Source organism: Mauremys reevesii, linkage group 11, assembly GCF_016161935.1.
Source record: "Mauremys reevesii isolate NIE-2019 linkage group 11, ASM1616193v1, whole genome shotgun sequence".
Classification (NCBI taxonomy): Eukaryota; Metazoa; Chordata; order Testudines; family Geoemydidae; genus Mauremys; species Mauremys reevesii.
In genome coordinates, this window is record NC_052633.1 from 17,910,960 (window position 1) to 17,937,829 (window position 26,870).

Here is a 26,870-nt window from a genome sequence, read left to right on the forward strand (position 1 = left end):
CATGACTCTGAAGAATAAAAGTCACTTAAAAGTTCTTTTATTATTTTGTTTTGGCACTGAACTCTTAAATGTGTATCTAAATTGGCTGTCTTTGGGTAAATGTATTGAGCCTACCTAAATTTCCTCTGTTCCACAGGTGCCTTTGGAAAAATAGAGGCATAACACAAAGCACTATTTTCCTCTGGTGTGTTTAGCTTCTTTAGTAGATAAATGCCAAAGTCAGGATTTTCAAAAGTGGCTCGTAATTTCGGGTGCTTTAATTTATTGGGTTCCCAACTTTAAACCCCTTAAATGGATGGGATTTTCAGAGTGCTCAATAGACCTGTGTAGAGGATGGAAGTTCTGTTTCAGAGAGGATTTAGAAATTTTGAAATTGCTTCATTCTGAACTGGAATAAAACTGAAAAATACTTTTATGACTGAAAATCCCCATATTGTTTTGTTCGGGTTGATCAATAGGTTCCATTTAGATTTTAACTATTTTGTAGTACATTACACATTAAAATTTTAACAAATTCTAAACAAAAATTCATTTCAAAATAAAAATCAAAATGTTTTATTCCAAAAATGTCAGAACAGGATTCTTCAACATTGGCAGAACTTTTTTTCTCCAGTTTTCTTCCAAAACAAAATTCAGTGAAAATCAACCCAACTTCGATGGAACCAAATATACCAATGGAATATGGTTCTGTTGAAATTTCTCCAACCTTGGTTGGAGAAACTGACATGAGATTGTAACCAAGAAAGTAAAACCCAGCTGAAATTTTTTGAAGGATGGGAAACCTACTAGGGTCTCCATGTGGAAGGTGGGTTGCCTAGGTAAGCTTAGCATGTGTGTAGACTGTCGTTTCTTTATAGCATTTTTATCCTAAAATCAATGTATGGCACTTTGTGAAAGGGTCACTGGTAACCCTGTCATCATACCTGAGAAAAAGCAGAACCACAAGTACTGGACTAAGGTCAGACCTGCTGGGATAGTCACAGTGAATTGCAGGGAGACTGTAAATATAAATCTCCGGTCTGAAGGGAGAGAAACATGGATCCCCATCATAGAGAGGTGACAGCTGGAGGTCTGAGACCAAAAGGGGAACCCTGGAGGAGAACACATAGGTGCAGTTAACTGTGATACTGCCCTCTCAAAAACATGCACTTTAAAGTGTCAAGTTGTACATCAAAAATCACTAGTCACTTCTGAAAACCATGGCCCCTGATTTTGTAATGATCTCACAAATTTATTTCAATGGCATGAGGTATTCCATAATTATCTTCTGTTGCTCTACACTGTTCAGAAGCTTTCATTTACCCTCATTGGTAGCTACTGTTCATTTCAGTAGCGGTAAATATTTTTTTAAACTAGATATTGTTTATAGACTGAACTGCACTTTCTACATTCTAATTTGTTTACCAACCCTGTAATACTGTATCTACCATATGAAAAATAAAGTGCATAATTTATTTGCATTTTCTCACTCATTTGCTAAAAGGGCTCATGAAATTTTAATGAGTAGTTAAAAAGAATACACTAATCTGTATATTAGACACCCTGTACTAATACTTTTTTTTTAAGTTATGATAGGTTTGAGAACAGGGATTAACTGATATTTAATAACTTTAATAGTTTGTCTTTATTGTCTAAAGGATAGATAGAAAGACAAGAAATACTCTAATAAATAGCCTTATACGTGATCTATTATTGGTGTATTCAATATTTAGTATAATTTGGAGGAATAGGATTAGGATGATATTTTGACTACTATTTGCATTTATTTTTATTGTGTTGTAGGTTTCAAAAATAAGCAAGTTATTTTATATAATAGTTGAAAACACTTAGCTCTACATGTAATTTTTTCTATTTTCTGTATCTGTAAAATGAATAGGAAGTGTTCTGTTTTAAAATAATGTATCAATTCCAGAGGGCTTCAGTCAAACAATTTCATCATTTTATTTTCAGAATTTAAACATTTGAGCAGATTATAAAGCAATGAAAAAAGAGGCATCTGAATAGCCATATTTTATTTAATTTCTCTTTTATCTAAAACTAAAAAAATAAACCTTTTGTGAACATAGGAAATCATGCTAACTGCAGACACGCAACAAATACTAACTTTCTTCTTTATCCTCCTGCACCATGCGGTACATTCAGCCTCCACCAGTTTCCACCATTTATTTCAGTCATGTCTGTTCAGGCTTCTGAGGGTCACATTATACTCATAGAATCACAGAACTGGAAGGGACCTCAACAGGTCATCTTGTCCAGTCCCCTACACTCAAGGCAGGACTAAGTATTATCTAGACCATCCCTGACAGGTGTTGGTCTAACCTGCTCTTAAAAATCCCCAGTGATGGAGATTCCACAACCTTCCTAGGCAATTTATTCCAGTGCTTAATCACTCTGACAGTTAGGAAGTTTTTCCTAATGTCCAACATAGACCGCACTTGCTCAAATTTAAGCCCATTGCTTCTTGTCATATCCTCAGAGGTTAAGAAAGAAGAACAATTTTTCTCCCTCCTCCTTGTAACAACCTTTTATGTACATGAAAACTGTTATGTCCCCTCAGTCTTCTCTTCTCCAGACTAAGCAAACCCAATTTTTTCAATTTTCCCTCATAGGTCATGTTTTCTAGACTTTTAATCATTTTTGTTGCTCTTCTCTGGACTTTCTCCAATTTGTCCACATCTTTCCTGAAATGTGGTGCCTAGAACTGGACACAATACTCTAGTTGAGGCCTAATCAGCTCTTGTGCCCTTAATAATGTCTCTTTGAAAAATGCCATTTTTCAATCGTTTTTCCCCTGAGACTTGCTTCCCATGGGATTTTACATACCAACTCCCTCAGTTTGCTAAAGTCTGCCTTCTTGAAATCATTGTCTTTATTGTGCTTTTCTCCCTCCTACCATTCCTTAGAATCATGAACGTTACCATTTCATGACCATATTCATGGATTCTCTCTCTATTGTTCTGTATATTACTTCTCTAGGACTGGTTCGGACTATTTAGAAAAGCTGGACGAGCACAAATCCACGGGGCTGGATGCGCTGCATCCGAGGGTGCTAAAGGAGTTGGCGGATGTGATTGCAGAACCATTGGCCATTATCTTAGAAAACTCATGGTGATCGGGGAAAGTCCCAGATGACCGGAAAAAGGCTAATGTAGTGCCCATCTTTAAAAAAGGATGCGGGGAACTACAGGCCAGTCAGCCCCACCTGGAAAAATCATGGAGCAGGTCCTTATGGAATGAATTTTGAAGCACTGAGCAACATCAACCTCCGTGAAGTCAGTGGGTGACGAGGAAATTCAGTGCTTTGCAGGATTAGGCTCTATGTCTCTGTAATAACTTCTCCTCTCAAGGTGCTTTGTCCCTAATGAGCCCTTCAAAAATGAACACAATGCATCTCCCTCATATTCTCTGTCGAGTTTTCAAACCTAAAGTAACACACTTTATGCCTTTAATATGAATAAGAACACATGAGATCATCCACAGGAAGTCAGTACAGTATTAATAGTCTCAACGAGAATTCACATCATCCACAGGAAGTCAGTACAGTATTAATAGTCTCAACGAGAATTCTGTGCAAGCATCAGACCATAGTCAATGATCCCTAGGCCCAGCTGATGGCCCCTTGGGGCTGTGGGCAGCCTATACAGGAGCAGCACTGAAGTAGCATCAGGGAGTTGACTAGTACTAGAATGGCTACAGGATAAATTCAAAGCAAAGGTGGCTTAAAGCTGCCTTTTCACCCCTTATCCTCAGACGTGGGTTAAATTTAGACCCAACCAAAGAATCTGGCTCCAATGATCTATTCTACAATTATGCATGTATTACCATATGATGTTTTTATCTGTATACATACAGACATATGCACACATACTCACTGTAACAGGGCACTGGCCCTGTTACATCTCAATACAGGTCACTTGCTTGCTCCTAGTAAGGTGCCCTACAGGAAGGCTTCCTGCTCTGAGGCAGAAGAGCAGGTAGGGGGATACCCGGTCAGGGAAAGAAGAGAGCGAGGTTGATTCCATATCTGTAAGGCAAAGGGCATAAAAAGGAGACGCTTGCAGGGAGCAGGGGCTGGCTATTGGGAAAGGACTGGGAAGCCCTGGAGATGTGAGCAAAGGCAAGACTCTGCAGGGCTGTGAGGCTGCTTTGAGGTGCATGGGTTTGTTCTGAACCTTTTGTTAATAATGAAAAACCCTGAAAAGAGAATTGGAGCTGTGCCTTCAGAGTGTGATTTCACCTTCCCTGGCTGGTGTTTTCTAACTTGTTTCAAGCCTATTTCTTGGTCTCTAACAGAATCAAATATCATCAAAACAACCTACAGCTGGCTTTCTCCTTAACAGCTTATTGCATGCTGTGATGAAGTGGGACTGCTCTTAATGTTTCCTCTGAATACTGTGTGGGTACCTCAGTTTCCCCTATGCGTTTCTTAAGTCTCTAGGGGGTGAGATTGTTGCAGAGCAAAAGGCAAGTGTGCATAAATGGCTGGCATTCTGTCTCCTGGCAACTAATGGCCAGGGCCCTTCCCCCCATGCAAGGGGATAGCTAAAGGTGTTGGAGAACAAAGAGATCAGGTGACCTCCTGGCCCGGGAAAGAGGAAAAGGCCAGAAAGGAGGGGCTGGAGAGTTTCAGTCTTGGGCTGGCTGGGGAATCGTAGAGAACCCCGAGGTTGGGGGGTAAGTTCCCTACTACCCTGAAGGCCCTGACTAAGGGGGTCCTGTTTATGCCTACAAGCTCTGGTGTGGACTGTGTTCCTGCCATCTAATAAACCTTCTGTTCTACTGCCTGGCTGAGAGTCACGGTGAATCACAGGAAGCCGGGGGTGCAGGGCCTTGTCTCCCCCACACTCCGTGACACATGCACACACAGACTGTTCACTATTACAGTGAAACCAGAATTGATTATTAATTGCAGTAGCTGCCATTGGCTTCATCTTCAATTCTGCTGGTTAACTAACAACTGAACTGCTAGCGAGAACTAAATTTAAGGGATTACTGCTTAATCCAGTCAGTGCCACCCTTCAGAATTAACAGTAAAGATCCAACAAATGCAAAGCAGAAACAGGAATAAAAATAAGACTGACTGTCCTAAGCATGCTGTCTATGTACAGTAAAAAGTATTTTAGTAACCTTTTGGAAGCAATTTGTATGAAAAGTGCTAGGCATTATTATTATTATTGCACGAACTGCTAAAAATGATTGATGCTGTTCCATGAGCAACTACACAATTCTTTCTTCAAAGTTTTTTTCCTCTGCATAATATTACTGTGTAGTTTTTACTATGCAAAGACGTATATTAATAGTGCTGGCAACCTATTTCTTACAATAAAACCTTATTTAAAAATGTTATGAAAAGTAAATACTACATAAGACAATGTTTGAGAAATGAGCTGGAGTTGGAATATCAATTACCCGCTGCTACCCTTAAAAACCTACATCTTAGCAAAGAAAGATGAGAGGATTTAAATAATAATAAAAAATTCTCAACTCTGCTGAGGATTATAGATCCCCCTCCCCCACAGATCCAAACCCAGAAAGTAGAGCAAGATGCATGTGGTAAGCAGTGGAGTTAGAGCAGAAAAAAACCCAGGTAAATCTATGAGTTATTTCATTTTATATTTTCCAGTGAGTCACCAATAACCTATTCTTGCTTCCCCCCAAGTTTGTTGCATAGCTAGAAAAAGGGGGCATACAGTTGTTCACTAATCCTCCTTCACTGCCTCATCTGCTGAACTGTAAGTTAGAGGGGCAGATGTATCATCTGGGAAGTTTTCCAAATTCATCAACTCCTTGGCGCCAGTGATTTCAGTGTGCCCATTGCCAGCACTGGCTGTTATGCCCATAAAAACCTAACTCCTGGAGGAAAAGGATTAAGAAATGAGGCACTCAACAGTGGCTGCAGGTTTCTTCAGTCACAATGAACAACTAAAAGAACCACAGTAACTGCTAATGCTTTTCAGTCCCTAATACACTCAAGGGTTTTCCCAAACATCTGCAAACCGTTGTCATGAACAGGGCTTGAGAAATGTACACACACTAGCTGGGGAACTAAACATAGCAGCGAGAGGCAGATAAGAAAGACTTGTGATGAGGGCACACAGCAAGATCTGAATTTGTACATTTGTAAATATGTAGCCCAATGGTTTTAGAATCACATGAACAGTTTCTTCTCACTAATGGGTGACACAGGCTCTCAAGCCACTCCTGGTGCTTTCTGCAATGGACTCGGTCTGCCTGCTGTAATCAGTCACCACATCGGATCAACGTTACTTCTTGAAGAGCCCTTTGCTTAGAAGGCCCTATATGCATGGAAACTGCCTGACTCATTTGCAGGATTCAACAGTTTTCTTTAGATCAGAGAATTTCCATAGTAGAAACTGAAGTTTTATCAGCCAAATACAGGTCCTTTGAGCATTTTGCTTTATGCTCAGATGCAACGAGCAGGCAAGCGATCCTTGTTTTAGAGATTAACATAACGTCAACATTCCCAAGATTCTAAATGTTAAATTCACCTTACTGACTGCTCCCAAGGTGACGCTTAACGTGAAAGAGTCCCGAGCATCCACAGTTCCAACAGAAGTGAATGGGAGATGGAAGACCTCAGTACTTCTAAATATCAGGCCTTTTCTTCTGGCTACATCTATTGCAGACTCAGTTATATTTAAGATTTTACCATCACTGCTCATTTAGAAAAACTCGAGGTACTATTCCTTAATCTTATTGTGACAGGCTGCCCCCCTAGGATGCCACCCGACATGCAAAGATACCGCTGAGCCCGCCTGTTATGCCAGTTTGGGCCCCCTTTTTACCTGTCTTGCCGAGCCAGGCTATTAAGCCTCTTCCAACATACACACAGGCAGGGCCACACCCAACTGCAGAACAAAACAGACACTGAGATCAGTTCTGGGAAGGCTCAGCTAAGGGGACTTGCCCCAGCACACAAGTGTCCACTCCCTTGGAGTGCAGACCCACAGATATATTATGAAATCCCCCTCCTCCCTCAATGTGGAGGAAAGTATGTGCAACCTCTCCTCTCCCCCATTAGAAATTACAGAAACTGGGTTTAATAATAAACAGAACAAATTTAATGAACTATAAAAGGCAGATTTTAAGTGGTAACAGGGGTAGCAAACAGAACAAAGCAGATTACTAAGCAAATGAAACCAAACGCGCAAACTAAGCTAGTTTCACTAAAGAAATTGGTTACAAATAGTATTTCTCACCCTAGATATTGTTGCAGGCAGATTACAGAAAGTCTTGAAAGGCAGCTACACTGGTCTCCCTCTTGAGACCTCAGGTATTATTACTCACAAGCTAGGCGCCCTCCCAGCTTGAGCTCAACCCTTCTCCCCCCAGTTTTTTGCTTCCAGGTGTTTTTTCAGTGTCTCTTTGGGTGGGGAGGCAGAGGAGAACCATGTCACTCCCCTGCCTTATATAGCCCTTGTGTAAGGTGGGAACCCTTTGTCTTCTAGTGGAAAACCACTGGTATTCCAAAAGAGGAGGAGGAGTATCCAGTAGCAGGTGACTCGGACTCATATCTCTGATGGCTGTGGCAGCCATTGCTCGTAGGCTGTCTCCAGTGTCCACAGGAAGACTAAGCCCTTTCAGAGTCCATTGTCTCTGCTAATAGCCCATTAGCCCTGTCTGGCTTTTCCACTGTTGTACCTCAAGGGCTGGTTGGAGGTGACACCCAAAGTAACACATTTGAAATACAGATACATAGTTAATATTCCTAACTTCAGATACAGAAATGATACAGGCATACACATTGGATAATCACATTCAGTAAATCATAACCTTCCCAATGATATCTCACATGAGCCATCTTGCATAAAGTATATCTCAGTTATGTCATTCATATCATAAGCATCTTTTCATGAAGAATATGGAGTGAAACGTCACACATTCACTCACAGCATTGCTGCTAGGAGCAGAGATTGAGTGGTTTGGAGTATCAAAAAGAGCTGTCCTAAGTACTTATGTATTCTATGCTGACTTACATCCCCTTTCCAGTGTGACTGCACCGGGTGTAAATCATTTTAGAATTTGGTTGCGTGTGTACACACGTGTATTCCTATAAATGTCCGTGCAATGTCAGCAATCTAATCTATAGTTATTTTGATTTGATGTAGTTCCAACCAATGCCTTAGTTGCACATACTATGCATGTGAAAACATACCAGTTTATGACCTATATATACAAACTGAGCCCAAACCTAATTCACAGCAGATGGGGCACTTTCTCTGGCAGGCTACAGGGACCATAAACTATTAATTTCTGCAGAAGTTAAAAGTTTCATTTAAAAATAATTGTTTCTAGTCATGATAGTTGCTATTCAGAACCTCGTGGGCAGAGGTGAAACTGACAAGAATTAAGCAGCTGTTTGATAAAGCTGGGGGTAACAGCAAGTAGTGGGCCTGGAGATATTCATGGGCAAGGAAGATCCCAAAATTGAGGTGTTCTCTCCCCTCCTCCCCCCCATCAGCCAGTAGGCTCTAGTGGGGTGTGTATGTATGTGGCACAGTAGTGCAGACCTCTCCACAGCCTTCATAGCATGCAGAAAGCTTTGAAGGCAGATCAGAAAGTTCCTTGTCCCTTTGACTTCACAGAGGGAGGTGGACTATTACATCCCCAAGACAGTTTCGATTAACAGCTCTCTTTGAGAAATGTCTGACCTCTTCACATCGCCAGCAGACTGGGTGGCATGTCAGACTGGGTTCTCATTTACATCAGTGCGAAGTGGGTATAAATGCTACCAAATCTGAACGGCAGCATTTTGCATCCACACAGCACAAGTATAAATTGCAACAACAAGGTGCAAGACAAATAAGAGAGAATCAGAGACACGGTGTTTAAGAGTTTTCCTGCCCTCAAGCCTGAAAATGATAGAAGAGCACCTGCATCAGAAAGCTCTGACTCAAAGCGGAACTCTGCAGTGGGGACATGAAATGTGGCAGGTTAGGAACAAGGGCAGATAGGCATAAGAAAAAGGGCTGTGATTTTCAGCTGGAACATGCAAGCGGTGAACACCCTCCAATCACTCATGCTGACACTGCACCATTCCCAGGATGAATATTTCAGCCTGCAACAGATTGAGACCTCTGCGTGTGTGCCTCCTTTTAGTCCACTGTAATCTGACAGCCGACACATTCAGTCTCAAAAGAGGGGGGTGGGAGTGTTCATTTTAGACACTAAAAGACCATATGCAAAACAGAATTATTAATTACAGCTCTTAAAAATCTGAATGGTTTTATTGAATGTTACACTAATAAAACATTTTTCCTGTATTTAATACGCTTGTGGTATTTTGCCACACCCCAATGGGATTGGCTTCACTGAATTAAATACAGAACAACATCTAGTAATGCCTAGCAACAGGAAGAAATTCCAGCAACATAAAACTCTGGTTAGCAAAGTTTATGTAATGTGAAGATAAAAGAAAAACCCTGTGATGAACTGGGGCTATGTCTGTACAATTTATGAATTGTGATTGATATTGTGAAATTGTATTATGAAACACAGCTGTATTATGAGTGCCTAGACATCCGTGGATCCACCATCACTGACAAGCCCTGTAGAAAGTACGCATCAGACAGATACAGTAGAAGGTGCTTAGGGCGTAAAGACCCTATTCAGGTGCAAACATCTGGAAAAGTGGGTGAGCTGTTTCCTTAGAAAACCATGTTAGCTGATTCCTCGAACAGGGAATATAGGAGCAGTGGAAACGTACCAGGAGTAGAACAAGAGAGACTAGGTGAGCAGAAGGGGTTTAAATAAAGAAAAACATGGGAATAGAGGGGCCGAAGAGGAAGCATAGGGCAGGAGACAGCAAGGTCTACAGCTGCTTTTTCTGCTCCAGGAACACATGGAAGCTATAAAGTCGGATTAACAGGCTGGTGGAGGATTCCCTGAGTAATGTAACACTGCTGTAATGACTCCAACGCCTCTTACCAGCCCCCTGAATAGGGATGTATCTGGAGAAAGGGGACATTGCCCCAGTATCCCTGGATGCCAGAACAACCCCTTTGCAGATTTATGTACATTGGAGCGGACCTGAAGCTTCTCTAATCTACATCAGAGACTCATCTGTAGAGGGAAGAAAGGCAAATAAAGGTATTGTAAAGCTCCCTTTGCCTCCATTCTCTAGTTATGCTGAGCACAGTTCAGACACAGCCCAAAACCAGGGCTTATTCTGCTGAGGCTGGACTATCCTTATTGTCCTGCAATGTTCCCTATACCAGTAGATTCTTAGAGTCAGGAGAAGAAGACTGTTAGTGAGACTCTCGACACCTAAAAACCTTCTCAGGCACCTTGTTCTAGCAAACCAGACAATGAGGAAACATTTCTTTCTTGCCAAGACTTGTCCATCATTTTGTCACCCCCCTTCCCTGCCACTGGGAAGGTTGCTTACAGAGGGTGAAATACTGGTGCGTTTTAAATCAGTGGAACTTGTGATATTGACTCAATAGGCCAGCATTTCATTCTTTCTCCATCTCAATGGCAAAACGTAAAAGGGGCCACACTGATTACCGTCTGGCACTGTTGGCAAGAAAAGTTATAGGTGAAAAAAAATGTCCTTCTCAGGGCTGAGTGACTGCCTGTTCTCTTCCATGGTGGAAGATCACCCAGCCATGCAACCCAGGAGTGCTGTGAAGAGGGCAGGTCAATGGATCTCCTGGTAGCCTGTCTCTAGTCTCCGGCAGTGAGGATTATCAGTGAGGACTGCCAGCCATGCATTCAGAGAAGATTCTAAAGAAGTTGTTGCTATTTACTCAAATTAAATGATACAGCAGATTTTGTTAACTCAAAGTTCTTGTCTAACAACTGTTAGAGGCACAAGAACTAATAAGTGTCTAGCCTGTCACCTTCTGAGTCAGTGAAAAATTTAAGTCATCATGTAAAAGTACACACAATTCAGTAGGGGGAAAAGATTGCTGTATCAGTCCCAATTTTTGTACAGCATTATAATAATCAACATCTGGAATGCCCAGTCTGAGTTTCCCTTGCTAAATCAAGAAACATTAGAACTTGATAAGTTTACTCCTTCTGTTTCCTAGCTTTCCTGCTTACTCATTAACAGCTTCTTGCATCAGTAAAGTTCGAGTTGGAAGACATGTTTTTTCTATAACAAAAGTTTCAAAATTCATAGTCAGTACCTTTAGTACTAGGGCAAGTAAAAGATCATCTCACTCATATTCTTCCTTAAGACTTAGTGAAAGTTAGAGGCCTAGGATTTATTCTCTCGAGCCTCCAATCTATGATGAAATGTAACATTATCCTGTATTAAGATACCATAAAGATTCTTAAAGTTCAGGATTGTTCTGTTCCTGTCCCTTAAGCATGATGTCCGCACAGTTTTTGTACTAGTATAACTATGCGGGTTAGGGGTGTGATTTTTTTTGGTATCAGTGTAGTTATACTGTGATGCAGGCAGAACAAGTCCCAGCTCGTGCCAAGGCCTGTAGGCCTCACTGAACACTGACAAATGCAGAGCTGGAAACCAGTCCGGCTCACCTATGTGTTCAAATTGTTAACACAGGTATTAGATTTATAAAAATGTGTTGAGTCTTTAGATTTTATGAAATGCTTGTGAGTTGTTGCATGTGTTAATCTCACTTATAATAGTGGTGTGCCATGCTATAGGGTACCAGATATCAGAGGGGTAGCTGTGTTAGTCTGTATCCACAAAAACAACAAGGAGCCCAGTGCCACCTTAAAGACTAGCAGATTTATTTGGGTTTCGTGGGTAAAAAGCTCACTTCTTCAGATGCCTAGAGTGAAAATTACAGATACAGGCATAAATATATATTGGCACATGAAGAGAAGGGAGTTACCTCCTAGCTGTCTTCGAGACACCACTGACTTCCTGAGGAAACTACAATGCATTGGTGATCTTCCTGAAAACACCATCCTGGCCACCATGGATGCAGAAGCTCTTTACACCAATATTCCACATGAGAATGGACAACAAGCTGTCAGGAACAGTATCCCTGATGTAGCCACAGCACACCTGATGGCTGAGCTTTGTGACTTTGTCCTCACCCACAACCATTTCAGATTTGGGGACAACCTATACCGTGAAGTCAGCAGCACTGCTAGGAGTACCCGCATGGCCCCACAGTATGCCAACATTTTTACGGCTGACTTAGAACAATGTTTCCTCAGCTCTCACCCCCTAGCACCCCTCCTCTACTTACGCTACACTGATGACATCTTCATCATATGGACCCATGGGAAGGAGGCCCTTGAAGAATTTCACCTGGATTTCAACAATTTCCACCCTACCATCAACCTCAGCCTGGACCAGTCCACACAAGAAATCCACTTCCTGGGCACTACAGTGCACATAAGTGATGGTCACATAAACACCACCCTGTACCAGAAACCTACTGACCACTATACTTACCTACATGCCTTCAGCTTCCATCCAGGAGACATCACATGATCCACTGTCTACAGCCAAGCCTTAAGATACAACCACATTTGCTCCAATCCCTCAACAGAGACAAAGACCTACAAGATCTCTATCAAGCATTCTTAAAACTATAATACCCACCTGGAGAAGTGAGGAAACAGATTGACAGAGCGAGATGGGTACCCAGAAATCACCTATGACAGGCCAGGCCCCACAAGGAAAATAAGAGAACAACACTGGCTATCACATACAGCCCCCAGCTAAAACCTGCCTCTCCAGCGCATCATCAACAATCTACAACCTATCCTGGAAAACCATCCCCCACTCTCACAAGCCTTGGGAGACAGGCCAATCCCCGCTTACGGACAGCCCCCCAACCTGAAGCAAATACTCACCAGCAACTACACACCACACCACAGAAACACTAACCCAGGAACCAATTCCTGTAACAAACCCCGTTGCCTTCTCTGTCCCCATATCTACTCTAGTGACACCATCATAGGACCCAACCACACTAGCCACACCATCAGAGACTCATTCACTTGCACATCTACTAATGTGATACATGCCATCATGTGCCAGCAATGCCCTCTGCCATGTACGTTGGCCAAATCGGACAGTCTCTACATAAACGGATAAATAGACACAGATCAGACATCAGGAATGGTAACATACAAAAAGCCAGTAGGAGAACACTTCAATCTCCCTGGACATTCAATAACAGATTTTAAAAGTAGCTATTCTTCAACAAAAAAACTTCAAAAACAAACTTCAAAAGAGAAACCGCTGAGCTACAATTCATTTGCAAACTTAACACCATCAATTTGGGCTTGAATAGGGACTGGGAGTGGCTGGCTCACTACAAAAGCAATTTTCACTCTCTTGGTATTGACACCTCCTCCTCGATTATTGGGAGTGGACTACATCCATCCTGACTGAACTGGCCTTCAACATTGGTTCTCCACTTTGTAATGTAACTCCCTTCTCTTCATGTGCCAATATGTATTTATGCCTTTTTTCTGTAATTTCACTCCATGCATCTGAAGTGAGCTTTTTACCCACGAAAGCTTATGCCCAAATAAATCTGTTAGTCTTTAAGGTGCCACCGGACTCCTCATTGTTTTTATGCTATAGGGTAATATTTAAGTGTTTGCTTTGTGGCTATAAAAGTGTTTGCTCTACTATTGTAAACCCTCACAGGCCAGAGAGAAGCATTACCAAGTGTTATTTCCTGCCCCACAAAAGAAGACCCATAGACACCAGATAAGTCAATATGGAACATCAGTGGACAAAAGACTTTGTTGATTGCTTCCCCCACACCCATGAAGAGGAGACTTGCACAAAGATTCATCCCAGCACAGCTTGAGCTCTGGGGGAAGGGAATCACAATCCCTGTCAAGAAGAAATTATCCCTATCCTCCAGATGTTAACTATCCTTCTAGTTAGAAAGTTTTCCTAATATCCAAACTAAATCTCCTTTGCTGCAGATTGAGCAGATTAGTTCTCAGCCTACCTGTTGATTCTAATCCCACAGGAGACACAATCTACATAACTGGGAGGTAGAAAACCATAAAGCAAACTTCTGAAAGAGAGGCCTCCTCATGCCCTGCTACCATTATTTCAGGTTTCCCAGTTGCATGTGATGGTGTGAATTTTCAGGTGACAACTTCTTTTTTGCGCCAATATACCTAGAGAAGCCAAACCAAGGTTTAACAGAACTTAAAAAATGGATCAGTCAAAGAAGCAAATCCATCATGAATAAAGAAAAAAAAGATATCAAGAGTATCTGCCAAAATGTGCACAATAATCCAACATCACCCCACAGTCCAAAGATTCAAACCACAAGAGAGCCAATCACACCAACAAGAATGAGAGTCCATCTGGGAACATCATCCAAAATGAACAAGCAAATAAATAAAGCAAACCCCCACAATCCAAAGGAAATGGCAGGACTTTATATAGAGTCAGATGGTGGGGAGGTCCTTTTTAGAGCAGGGCTTCCCATTGCAAGTCTCAAGTAGGTCAGCAGTGATTTAAACTATTTTCTTTGGCTGGCATTTTGGTATCTATCTCCCATTGAAATTTCCTGGGCGCTGAGTGCCCAGTGCCCTTAGGTCCCTTTGAAATTTCCAGCCGCAATGACGTGTGTGTCACAGGGAGCACTTGCTTTGTAAAACAGCGAGACCCTTTATGAGAAGGGGACACTGCAGCTTCCCCATCCACCTGATCTCGTGATCTGGACTATCGAAAGTAAGCCACAGATCATAAACTTGCTAACAAGTAGCTTTAGCCTTTCACTCACTGGTGCTTTTATGGTGCCTTTCTGTTTTACATCTCTACAGAAGGGTGTTTTGGAAAATGAGACATTAAAACAGAAATAGGAAAGCTTTTTTAGCCCATTTTACTAATTAATATGTCAAAGCTCATAAAGAAGAACTCATCAGCTTTTCTCCAGTACTGCATCATCTTAAAGAGCTGTGTCAGCAAGGACCTCAGCAGACAGTCAATACATATTAAAAGAATTTCAAGCAGTAAATCAAAATAGAAAAGGAAAGTGGGGGAAAAAAGGAAAATAAAACACAAATAGCTGTTAGCTACCAGTACATGATTTGGGTTTTTTTATAAAATGAAGAAATGGCAGTATTTTTTCTACATCAACAGGATCTTGTAAATAATATCTTCCTCCTCCTCCTGTTATTGTTCTTCTAGTGAAGGAAAATGAAAGACAAGTTTAAGGAAGAGCTCATACAAAACTGAACTAATATTCTCTGGATTTTGACCTCTTGGATATTTGTGGGTCATTTCACATTTTTAAAGAGGCACCATTTGTCTCTCTCCCCCTCTCAACTTTGTTATCACTGAGATTTAAGGAATGAAAAAGTTTACTATGCTAAACGCAAGGGGAGGTGGAGATAAGAAAACACTCCTGCCTTCCTGAAGGAATTTTGAGGTTCCAGGTTCTTTCCAGGGCAGGCTAAATGGGACATGTCAACACACTAATTCAGGGATTCGTCTCTTTCCACTGCAATGAGCAGAATTTTCTGCAGAAAACATCTGCAGTTCTAAGAACGTAAGTAGGTTTTGCAGTAGCCTCATTCTCAGACAGGCCACGTGCACAATGAAGGTGCATAATGCCACAATAACCAGAACATATAGTCACACTCTTGTTGTTTGTGGTGCATGCAAGTGAAATAGAGGCACCTGCAGGGACACATCTTCCAATAGGAATGCTTCAGTCCTGGGGAAATCCAGGGATGTTTCTAAAATCACATATTTTCATTAGAGAATTAAAAGAGACTACTTTTTGTGGGTAAAATATACCAGGAAACAGAAATAGGAGGCTATAGCTACACATGCTTCTAATGCCTTGCCTTGGGTCATAGCTCTGAAAAAACATTTGCTTAGGCAGAGATAGACCTAGGAGACCAAAATGTGCTATCACTTCTGCACAGTAACTAGTAAATACCCTCCACACTGTAACTAGACTAAAGGATGGAAGCGTTTTCCATCCACTAAATACCAGAAGGATTTTTCCTTCAAGAGTTATTGAACCACACATCTCATAGAACTAGTCATGCTGAAGGAGAGAAGGGATAATTGCATTGATTGTCAGTATGTGATAATTAATTCACTAGAGAAATATGTTTAATTTCCTGAAGTCTAGGATAAGGTGGAATCTCTCCTTTTTGCAATGAGAAAACTAATAGGCTGTTTTGCTCCCTGAAGCAGAAATGGGAAACCTAGGAAGGGTATGTGATGGAAGATGAAACAGGAAAGGATAGCCCTGGTCTTTCAACCTTTAAGACCCAATAGTCTAAAGTGACAGAATATGTCAGGCAAACAGGAACAGTAGGAAAATAACTCCATGCTCTTGAGCTAATTTTAAATATGACTATTTGCAGGGGCCAATGCAGGAAGGTGCTTAAGAAGCTGAAAGGAGGAGTCTGTTGCTTTTTGTTTGGTTGGTTTTTTGAAAAGTGGTTTAGGCAATACTAGATGCTGGTTATCCACAGGAAAAAGTGCTTTTCAATCCTCTGCTGACAGAGTTGCTTTCCATGTTGAGGTCAGACAAATTCAAAGGATAGCAGTTGCTCTTGTCACTCTAAAATTGGCCAAAATGTCTAAAAATACCCCCAAACAATAAAAGACTTGGGACTGCTGCATCTTTCATTAGGTCATCTATAGAGAAATCTGGAGAAAGGTGTGTAAAGAAAATTGGAAGTGCTGCTTAGGAACCTGATATTCTAGGTTTTAGCACCTTTTAGCAACTGACTGCCAACAATTTATGATCTCAACAGGCTCTGTTCCAGTGTTCGTTGATAGGAAGACCCTCTGTTTATCCTTGGCAAACTGAATGATGTTGCAATATTTGTGAACCTTCTCCTGACTGGAGAAAAGGGGCACACCCAAAGACCTTTCTATCTGATGAGTACGAAGCTTTTTCATACCCAAAGGAGGGGCAGTTGAAACAAAATGTCCCTCCTCAGCTGTAGGAACAGGACATATGAGCTGATCCTCCAGTTTCAGAAAGAATATTTGAGGTACACAGATGAGAGGAGGAAGCCAGAGGAAGAATTTAAAGGGCACTTACCCTAAGTTAAGGAAATGGTCTTCAAGTATGGAATGCCTAAAAAGACAGCTGTATAATAACAAGCTACAGCAGACATGTAAGGCTGTATAGGCCAGGTACACCATAAATATGTAGAAATCTTGTTATTGACTGGTCTTTGAATCCAGGTTTTTGAAACAAAAGTGGTTGTAAGGAAATCTGTACAGTAACTCTTTGAGAACTGAATCAGGAAATCAGTGGATGTTCCATGCAGAGAAAGGCATGTCATGAGAAAAGTAGTAGTTTTCTTTGTTTAGTTCTTCTATCAGAAAGCAAAGCTGGAGCTGTCCACACATGTGAGAAGATATGGAACACAGGCACAAGCATTTCTTGTGCCAGATCAGAGAGACAATAAGTGACAAACCAGGCTCATAGCTGTTACTGTACCTAATAAGTAGAGCAAATGTTGGTCTGTGATGGACATTTCATAAAAACATTTCTCCCTAGAGCCTTGAATTTTCATTTGCTACTTTTTTCAGGGTTAGACATTGAAAGAATTTTATTGACACTAAAGAAATTCTTTTTTTTTGTAAATACTAGAACCACTGCTCTAATGGTCAAAAATGATTAGATATATACTTGTACTAGGAAAACAACAGACTTATGAAAAATTAAACTTTGTCAAATTAAATAGAAAGGTGAATTTGTTTCAGATCTTACAAACTGATGTAAAAATACAGCATCAAAACATGTAGTAAGGAACAGCACTGAATTTCGTGGTTATCTATTCTAGGTAAAAGTTCATCAGTGGATAACATGAAATTTCTAGAAACCCTGTTTCCATGTCTCCAAAGTCACATGAGTTTTTGCATCATTGTTTAATGGCTATCCTAAAAATCACAATCCTTTGGGATGCATACTTGAAAATTAATCATAGAATCGTAGGACTGGAAGGGATCTTGAGAGGTCTTCTAGTCCAGTCCCCTACACTCATGGAAGGGATCTTGAGAGGTCTTCTAGTCCAGTCCCCTACACTCATGGAAGGACTAAGTATTATCTAGACTATCCCTGGCAGGTGTTTGTCTAACCTGCTGTCATAAACAGATAGTTAAGGGTTAATGTCTCTTTTACCTGTAAAGGGTTAAGAAGCTCAGTAAACCTGGCTGACACCTGACTAGAGGACCAACAGGGGGACAAGATACTTTCAAATCTTGGAGGAGGGAGTTCTTTGTTTGTGTTCTTTGTTTTGGGTTCGTTCACTCTCGGGACTGAGAGGGACGGAACATCCATCCAGGCTCTCCAAATCTTTCTGAATCAGTCTCTCATGTTTCAAACTTGTAAGTAACTCGCCAGGCAAAGCGTGTTAGTCTTATTTTGGTTTTCTCAACCTGTAAATGTTTCTTTTTGCTGGAAGGATTTTTACCTCTGTTTGCTGTAACTTTGAACCTGAGGCTAGAGGGGGTTTCCCTCTGGGCTATATGAATCTAAGTACCCTGTAAGCATTTTCCATCCTGATTTTACAGAGATAATTTTTACCTTTTCTTCCTTTAATTAAAAGCTTTCTTTTTTAAGAACCTGATTGATTTTTCTTTGTTTTAAGATCCAAGGGGATTGGGTGTGAGGGGGGGATGGTTAATTTCTCCTTGTTTTAAGATCCAAGGGGTTTGGATCTGTGTTCCCCAGGGAAGGTTTTGGGGGGACAGAAAGTGTGCCAGACACTGGAATTCTGGCTGGTGGCAGCGTTACCAGATCTAAGCTAGGAATTAAGCTTAGAAGGGTCCATGCAGGTCCCCACATCTGTACCCTAAAGTTCAGAGTGGGGGAGGAAACCTTGACACCTGCTCTTAAAAATCTCCAATGTTGGAGATTCCACAACCTCCATAGGCAATTTATTTCAGTGCTTAATCACTCTGACAGTTAGGAAGTTTTTCCTAATGTCCAAACTCAACCACCCTTGGTGCAATTTAAGCCCATTGCTTCTTGTCCTATCCTCAGAGGTTAAGGAGAACAATTTTTCTTCCTCCTCCTTGTAACAGCATTTTATGTACTTGAAAACTTATGTTCCCTCTAAGTCTTCTCCAGACTAAACAAATGCAATTTTTTCAATCTTTCCTCATAGGTCATGTTTTCTAGGCCTCTAATAATTTTTGTTGCTCATTTCTGGACTTTCTCCTATTTGTTCACATCTCTTCTGAAATGTTGCACCCAAAACTGGACACAAAACTGGACACAATACTCCAGTTGAGGCCTAATCAGCGTGGAGTAGAGCGGAAGAATTACTTCTCGTGTCTTGCTTACAACGGTTCCTGTTAATACATCCCAGAATGATGTTTGCTTTTTTTGCCACAGTGTTACACTGTTGACTCATATTTAGCTTGTGATTCACTATGACCCCCCAGATCCCTTTCTGCAGTACTCCTTCCTACGCAGTCATTTCCCATTTTGTGTGTGCAATTGACTGTTCCTTCTTAAGTGGAGTATACTGCATTTGTCCTTATTGAATTTCATCTATTTACTTCAGACCATTTCTCCAGTTTGTCCAGATCATTTTGAATTTTAATCCTATCCTCCAAACCACTTTCAACCCCTCCCAGTTTGGTATCATCCGCAAACTTTATAAGTGTACTCTCTATGCAATTATCTAACTCTCTGATGAAGATACTGAAGAGAACTGGACCCAAAACTGATCCCTGCAGGGTCCCACTTGATATGCCCTTCCAGCTTGACTGTGAACCTCAGATAACTACTCTGGGAACGATTTTCCAACCAGTTATGAACCCACCTTATAGTAGCTCCATCTACATTGCATTTCCCTAGTTTGTTTATGAGAAGGTCATGAGCGACAATATCAAAAGCCTTACTAAAGTCAAGATACACCACATCTACCACTCCCCCCCATCCACAAAGCTTGTTACTATAATAAAGCAACTGCATCTTGTACAGTACTGCAACTTGTTTCACAGACTTGTTATTACAAGACTTTATAGTAATACTGCTGGATATAAACCTTCATTGCTAACAAAGATAGATCTTAAGCAGTTTAAGAAAAAAGCAGATCCTTTTGTTAGTATAGTGTCACTGAAAGAACAACTTCTGCAGATGAATAAATGGGAATAAAAAAACAATAGTGAAAGCTTCGGTAGGGCTGTCTATCTTCAATATTTCAGATTGTGAGAGTGGAAAACTGAAATTCTTCCAGGAGGACAAAGAGAATGAGACATTTATATTGTTCACAATTTACACTGTCTAAGTGCCTACATTGGCACATGAAAAGGTTACAGGTTTTGTCCTTTACTTATTTTAACTCACACTCTGCTCAGTGTTCAATAGATATATTTTTAAAGAAACCGTTATTGCTTTTCCTGCAAATGAGCCCAGCCTATGTATGGAACTACATACACTGCCAAGCAATAAGTAAGCCTTAATTTATCACTGTGGAAGTGAAGTTATGCATTAATTTGCAAACCTTTCAGCCACCACAGTTGCTATAAGCGAGATCCAGCTGTTGCTCACAGACTCGCTCTTTTTTGAGGGAAGGGTAGGTGAAGTAAGGTAAAAGAAAGTTCTTACCTTGTTTGTGTCCAGCCAATGAACTAACCTGGCTTTCATCTGCCACTGGAGGAGACAAAGAGAGAGAGACAGAGATCAGGAATTCCTTTAAAACTAGTAGTCTTTGAAATAATGTCAAATCATTTCAGACACATGATATACTAATTTTTTAGTTTGTAATGATTTGCATAAAGGCTTTTTTCCCCTCTCATCCACCTGGGATACCTCAGATCTAGCACCTGATCTAAAGTGTGTTAAATTCAATGGAAGCATTTCTACATTTGAAATTCAGTTGTGGACAGGGCAACTGATTTTGTAAATACCATATTTTGCCCGAAAAATCATAGGACTTTGGAGAATTGTAACATTTTCAGGTCAGAGGCCACAATCCTGGAAAAGAATCCACAACTGGGGACCCTCACATCTGCATGAAGTCCCACTGAAGTCAATGGATTCTGTGCAGGCATCAGGTCTCCTGGAAGCAGATCCCTTTGTAGGATCTGTGCTTTTTTATGTTATGAAAAAAACTGGTTTATTACTCATACCTTTACAGTCTACATCATCTTGCAAAGCATGGATCTAAATAGCCTTATCAGTCTGCACACAGAATAAATTGTGGAGAACTATTTCTAAACTTAACAAAAACTGTAATTTTGCATAGTAAGTATACTTCAGTTTATTATCAAACACTCATGAAACTAATTAAAACATTCCCCCAGAAGCTTGTGTGGAAAAAACAATCACCTTTTTAAAAAAAGAATTTTATGCAAAAGAACAAGTGCTAATGTAATGTTAAGGCTCATGAATCTAGCAGAGAAATGAGCATTAAGGCTGATAGCTTATCCTTAACTCTTCCTGCCTAGCCACCTCTTTGAACTTATGCCTGGTCTCCCTTTACAGCATAACAAATTGTCAAGCCATACAAAATATAATACAAACTGGAATTTATTATACAACCTTCCCTGTAGTGACCACCATTAAAAAGTCAATGTTTACCCACAGTTGCAGGAAAGACCACAGAAAGACTTGTAATACAAGAGAAACTTCCTATTCTCGCTATGTGGAAAAGCTGTAGAATCTTAGATACCACTGTGTGGTAAATGTAGGTAAATGACAAAATTGAACAGCAACTACTGTACAATAATTTCCAGTATTGTATGTAGCCATCAGACCTGGCTTGATGTTTAAGTCTCAATGGAGATCTAAAACGTAGGTAAATATCATCCCAGTTTTACAAATGGGAAACAAAGGAACAGACTGGTAAAGCGTCTTGCCCAAAGTCAGCGTCAGATTCAGCATTAGAATCCAGGACGCCTGATGCACAGGCCCATGATGAAGTCACTAGACCACTCTGTCCCCCACACTCTCAATACACACCGCCCACATTCCACATCAGTAAAACAGACAATTTAATTTGGACGACTTTATGGGGAGAGACTTATGAAAAATGACTGGGACTATGTCTCCACTAGAGAGCTTACAGCGGCACAGCTGTAAGATCGCTCATGACGTAACCCCTTTATGTGGATGGGAGAGAGCTCTCCTGTCGACATAATTTAACCGCCCCCAACAAACAGCAGTAGCAATGTCAGTGAGAGAAGCTCTCCCACCGACAAAGTGCTGTACACACCATCGCTTTTGTCAGTGTAACTTAGGTTGCGCAGAGGTGGTTTTTTTCACACCCCTGAGTGAGCAACATACGTTTTGCTGAAAATAAGTGGTAGGGAAGCCAGGCCCTAGTAATCTTTGTCAATGTCTGTATAAGTGCAAAGTATTGTTGAGGCCAGGCCGAAGTGGGAAGGGAACACAAAAAGAGGTGTGGGCTCCACGGCCTATGCTCATTCTTTAGGGCATATGGTCTCTGGAAGAGATGACAGAGAGACACACACATTTCACTACCCAGCTAAACAGCCCTCAGAACTCAAAAAGACTGGAAATGAGTTTCCTGCATGATATTTCAAACTGTGCCTCCCAAAATATCTACCTTCAAGCTGGAAGTAAGCATGGAAAACTTCAGTCCCAAAGGTTAATGTTTTGACAAGTTATGATTGTGTGAAAACAAGGGATTATAATGGAAACTGATTTGCAACCTTAATTATAGCAGTCACTAATGGCAACCGCTATAATATATGGTAATTACCTGAAGCAGGTTGTATTACAGTACATGGTAACTATAAAAAAAAAGATACCAAGATTCATAGATTTTTTTTTTAAACTCTGTTGATGATTGGATTTGCCTGAGAGAGGTTTATATTATTAAAAGGGATAAACCCATTTAACTCAAGCATACCTTACATACTGGCTTCACATATTAAAAATTAGATTTTAATATTGGAGGGAAAGAGGAAGAGTGAAATGATTATAAACTGGAAAATCTTACAAAAAATACATCAGCTTGCCCTTTGTCTTTGAGAAAGTGGTTTAAACATTCCCCAGACTTCACTGGGAAACACACTTCAGTCATGATTTCAGCTTATGTTCATAACTTTACATATAATGTTATAAACAGGCACTTTACCATGATACTACTGATCAGCAAGTTATGACTTTCCAAATGATATCTCACAAGGCATATATTGTAAAAAGATTATTACAATAGTGTGCAGGGTGTGAATAAAGGGGTGTATTCCATCATAATGCCTCACATCTAAGAAAGATAAAAAAACATTAATAAGCTGAGTCCTGTACAATAATGACAACATTCATTTTTCACTTGTGTTCTTTTTTCCTCAGCAAGACCTAGCCACACGGAAAGTTTTATTTTTAAATTTCAGCCACTGTTGGAGTATCTCTGCAGAAAGGCATCTGATTTTTTTTTTTAAGTTGGGGGAGGGAAAACCCTCTCTCGAAATCACTACTAATTCAATAATGGCTGGACTATTTTTGAAGAAACATTTAGAGAAGAAATTACCTCTGAAATCATAATAAAGACTAACCATGGAAAGTTTCAGCCCAAGTGAAAAATGCCTGAGAATGTTCTGAGCATCTCAAGACACCAGTGCATACAGAAAAACTTCACAGAACAAAAATTCAACTCTAACTTTCCCTAATGAGAATGCTATATATACATATATATGTTTTTAATGTAAGAAAGTTAAATGTGATAAACTACAAAAAAACTATTTATTTCTGGGACCAGGAAGTAAGGAATGGGGAGCAAACAAACAAATGGAAATGAGCAGTATAAAGATGTATTACTTCTGAGGGAATTCTGCACCACTGCGCAATGCAGAATTTTGCAGAAATTAACATTGTGCGTGCAGAATTTTCTTTCCCCCACAGAAATGGGCTGCAGTTCTCCTGGCAGCCATTAGGGGCCTCTGGACCCAGCAGAGCCCAGCTCGCAACTAGAAGACACTGCCAGAGGGAGGGAGAGGGTTCATGGCAGCTGCAGTTCCCAGCACGCCCTGAGGGAAGGAGACGGTGGTGCACCGCAAACTCCACACAAGCCCTGGACCCAGCATCAGGCTGTTTCTCCCTCTAGATCCCTGGGCTCTGGGTGGGGAAGGGGGGCAGGTGTCTGGGCTGGGGGGGGGGCACAGCTGGGCTCTGGGGGACAAAGAGTGGGTGTCTGGGCTCTGAGGGGGAGGGGATGTGGGTATCTGGGCAAGGGGGGCCCCACGTCTGGGCTCTGGGGTGGGAGAGGAGGGGTTGGGTGTATTGGCTGGGGGGAGAGGGAAGACCATGTCTGGGATCTTGTGGGGGAGGGATTGTGGGTGTCTACCCGCCCCAGCTGGGCTCTGGGGGGATGGGAGGGGGGCAGAGAAACAGGGACTGGGTTGTCATAGGGGTTTCTTTAACTCTCTATTCCTTGGGAAATGTTTGCGTATGTCTGTGTTGTTACAGACATACTTGCTGACAGGTATTTTGAAATAAATTACCAAAATAATTGAAACTGGTGTGATTACGTAGTGTTATTTTGACAATTAAAGTTTGCAGCATTTTAAAATATTGTGTGCAGAATTTTTATTTTTTAGGCGCAGAATTTTTATTTTTTTGGCACAAAGATGATACTTTCTGTTGCTGAATTAAAAAAATGAGACATACATTTGGATCATTGTAGGATACATCTATATAATGTAACGATTATTTTCATAATATGCATTATTCATTTGTCAGTTATCTGCACATCTCAAGAAATATATTATAACTAAGGCTAAGATTTTGTCACGCATATTTTTAGTAAAAGTCACAGACAGGTCACAGGCAATAAAGAAAAATTCAAGAAAGCCCGTGACCTATCCGCAACTTTTACTAAAAATATGCATGACAAACTGGGAAGCTACGGGGTCCCCATACCACTCCAGGGGCCCCAGCTCAGAGCTGCAGGGTCTCCTCACCACCTGTGGCTCCAAGCTCTGGGGCACCCCAGCCGCCCGTGGCAGCTCTGAGCTTTGAGGCATTCCCGTCACCTGCGGCAGCCTGGAGCTCCCGGGGGCCCTTCTGCCCTTGGGGGCTGGGAGCTCCCGGGGAATGCCCACCACCCGCAGCAGCTGGGAGCTGCGGGGCACCCGAGCTGCCTGCAGTGGCTCTGAGCTCCAGGGCACCCCTAGCTCCTGCAGTGGCTGGGAGCTTGGGCCCCCCCCAGTTCCCGGCCACCACCTGAAGTGTGGGGACCCTGCAGCTCCCAGGCACCGTGGGCTCAAGTCACAGAGGTTTCTGGAAGTCACAGATTCCGTGACAAAATCCTAGCCCTAATTATAACTGGTGAAACCAGCCACTTGTTTGCAGCCAGCACCTGCAATGCTCATTGAAATGTAAGTGACTAGTAAGGACTATAACCACTTAATACAAATGTACAGATCTGGGGACTTTGCAAGACCCATATGATCATCCTCTGATGACAGAAGATGGCATATTGCTAACAAGCAGAAATCTCTCCAGTTAAACACTCACAGCTAGCATTACTCTTTTTACAATGCCAACACTATGTCAAGGGGTGGAAAAACTCTGTAACATGAATATGCAATTATGTTAAGATTTCCAATATTTCATGTTGAAATGCTTGAAATACAGCAGCACTCTAGAACATGATGTAATGTTTAGTATAAGTAGAAGTAGCCATGATGGTAAAAATGCTTGTCTACTCCCTTCTATTCAGTTTTTGATTGGCCTCTCCATGCCACGCGCAAGGCAACCAAGTTATGTGTTTTACATCAATGTTTTTCTTTTCAGTGGAGTAGCATGCAGCGCATATTCTAAATAGGGTCATAAGAGTTTTGCTTCTCTGGATACAATAACACTTTCCTTAATGGCCAGTAAATTAATTTCAAACAGTTATTTAGAAAATCAAAATCAATGCATCTGCCAATAGTGATAATCAATGTTCCTCCTTTTTTGCCGATCAGTTTCAGCACCATAGCTTTCTTTTCTCAAGCTAATATAAAGCTGTTCTGTACAAAAAAATCAAGTTGTTCTTCTTTACCAAAAGCAGGGTATTACTATTTTAACTTACAGTGCCTCTTTAATTTACATCATGGTTTTTGCACACGGACTGATACCTATTTAAAAAAACCCTTTAAAAATGTGTAAAGGCTACAGTACCATACTTCTTGTGAACAAAATGACATGCTTTTGAAGAGCAGTTTTGCATTTCTGATTATAAAAATAAAAAAAAACCAATAAAACATCAAGGAATTTCCTGGAAAACTAATTCCTCAAACAACATTCTGTGTTTGAGAAAGCCTAACACAAAACTTTTTATAATAAGCAAATTCATTAGCAAGGACCTTACTCCCTAGTTACATACACAAACGCGGCTTACAAGCTTTTTAGAATCTAAATAAATTACTTTTTCTGATCTAAACATATTACAGTAATACAAGGCAACAAATCGGTCACTGGCTTTCCAGATGGATGTTATCCTTACACAGCCCTTTCAGCATAATAAAGACATAGCACTATCAATTAATTTTAGTCAATGATCATGCCAATGACATGACTCTCTTGCAGCTTTTTTTTTTTGGTGCAGTGGCTCCCAATCTAGATGTGGGAGTAAATTACTCACAGGGATTGTGTCAAATTTTGGCTTTCAACTATCACTTTGAATGTTTTGCTAGCTATTTCATTTATTTTTTGGAATCCCTCTACTACATTTTAGAAGTGCTGGGGACTTTTATCCCCTCTGTACTGGGGAGGATGGTTTACTGTTACATAGTAGGATACAAGCTGAAAACTCAGATCAGTTCCCTAATCAGTCGTATTTCATACCTCTTTTCCTCAAGAATTTTCTGTTTCTAGTGATGCTCTAAAGTAGGCAAGGGCCATATTACATTTTGAATTGTGATCATGGGCCAGGTCTACAAAGTGAGAGACATAAATTATCCGCAGTCCATAACCATTCTCCCCTACTGATAACAA

The 26,870-nt window shown here is 40.9% G+C and overlaps 1 protein-coding gene across 8 annotated transcripts in view; it reads right to left on the minus strand.

Annotated features, from left to right (window-relative positions):
- Positions 1-26,870, minus strand: part of PARD3B (par-3 family cell polarity regulator beta) — a 645,413-nt gene that overhangs the window by 212,593 nt on the left and 405,950 nt on the right. For 7 of the 8 annotated variants that reach the window (XM_039494273.1, XM_039494277.1, XM_039494280.1 and 4 more), the window contains 2 exons: positions 20,532-20,576; positions 6,807-6,869 (listed from right to left, as the gene is read on the minus strand). In XM_039494273.1, coding sequence (XP_039350207.1) covers positions 6,807-6,869; positions 20,532-20,576 — 108 coding nt within the window. The remainder of the gene's footprint in view (positions 1-6,806; positions 6,870-20,531; positions 20,577-26,870) is intronic. The other variant, XM_039494274.1, reaches the window with a different exon arrangement.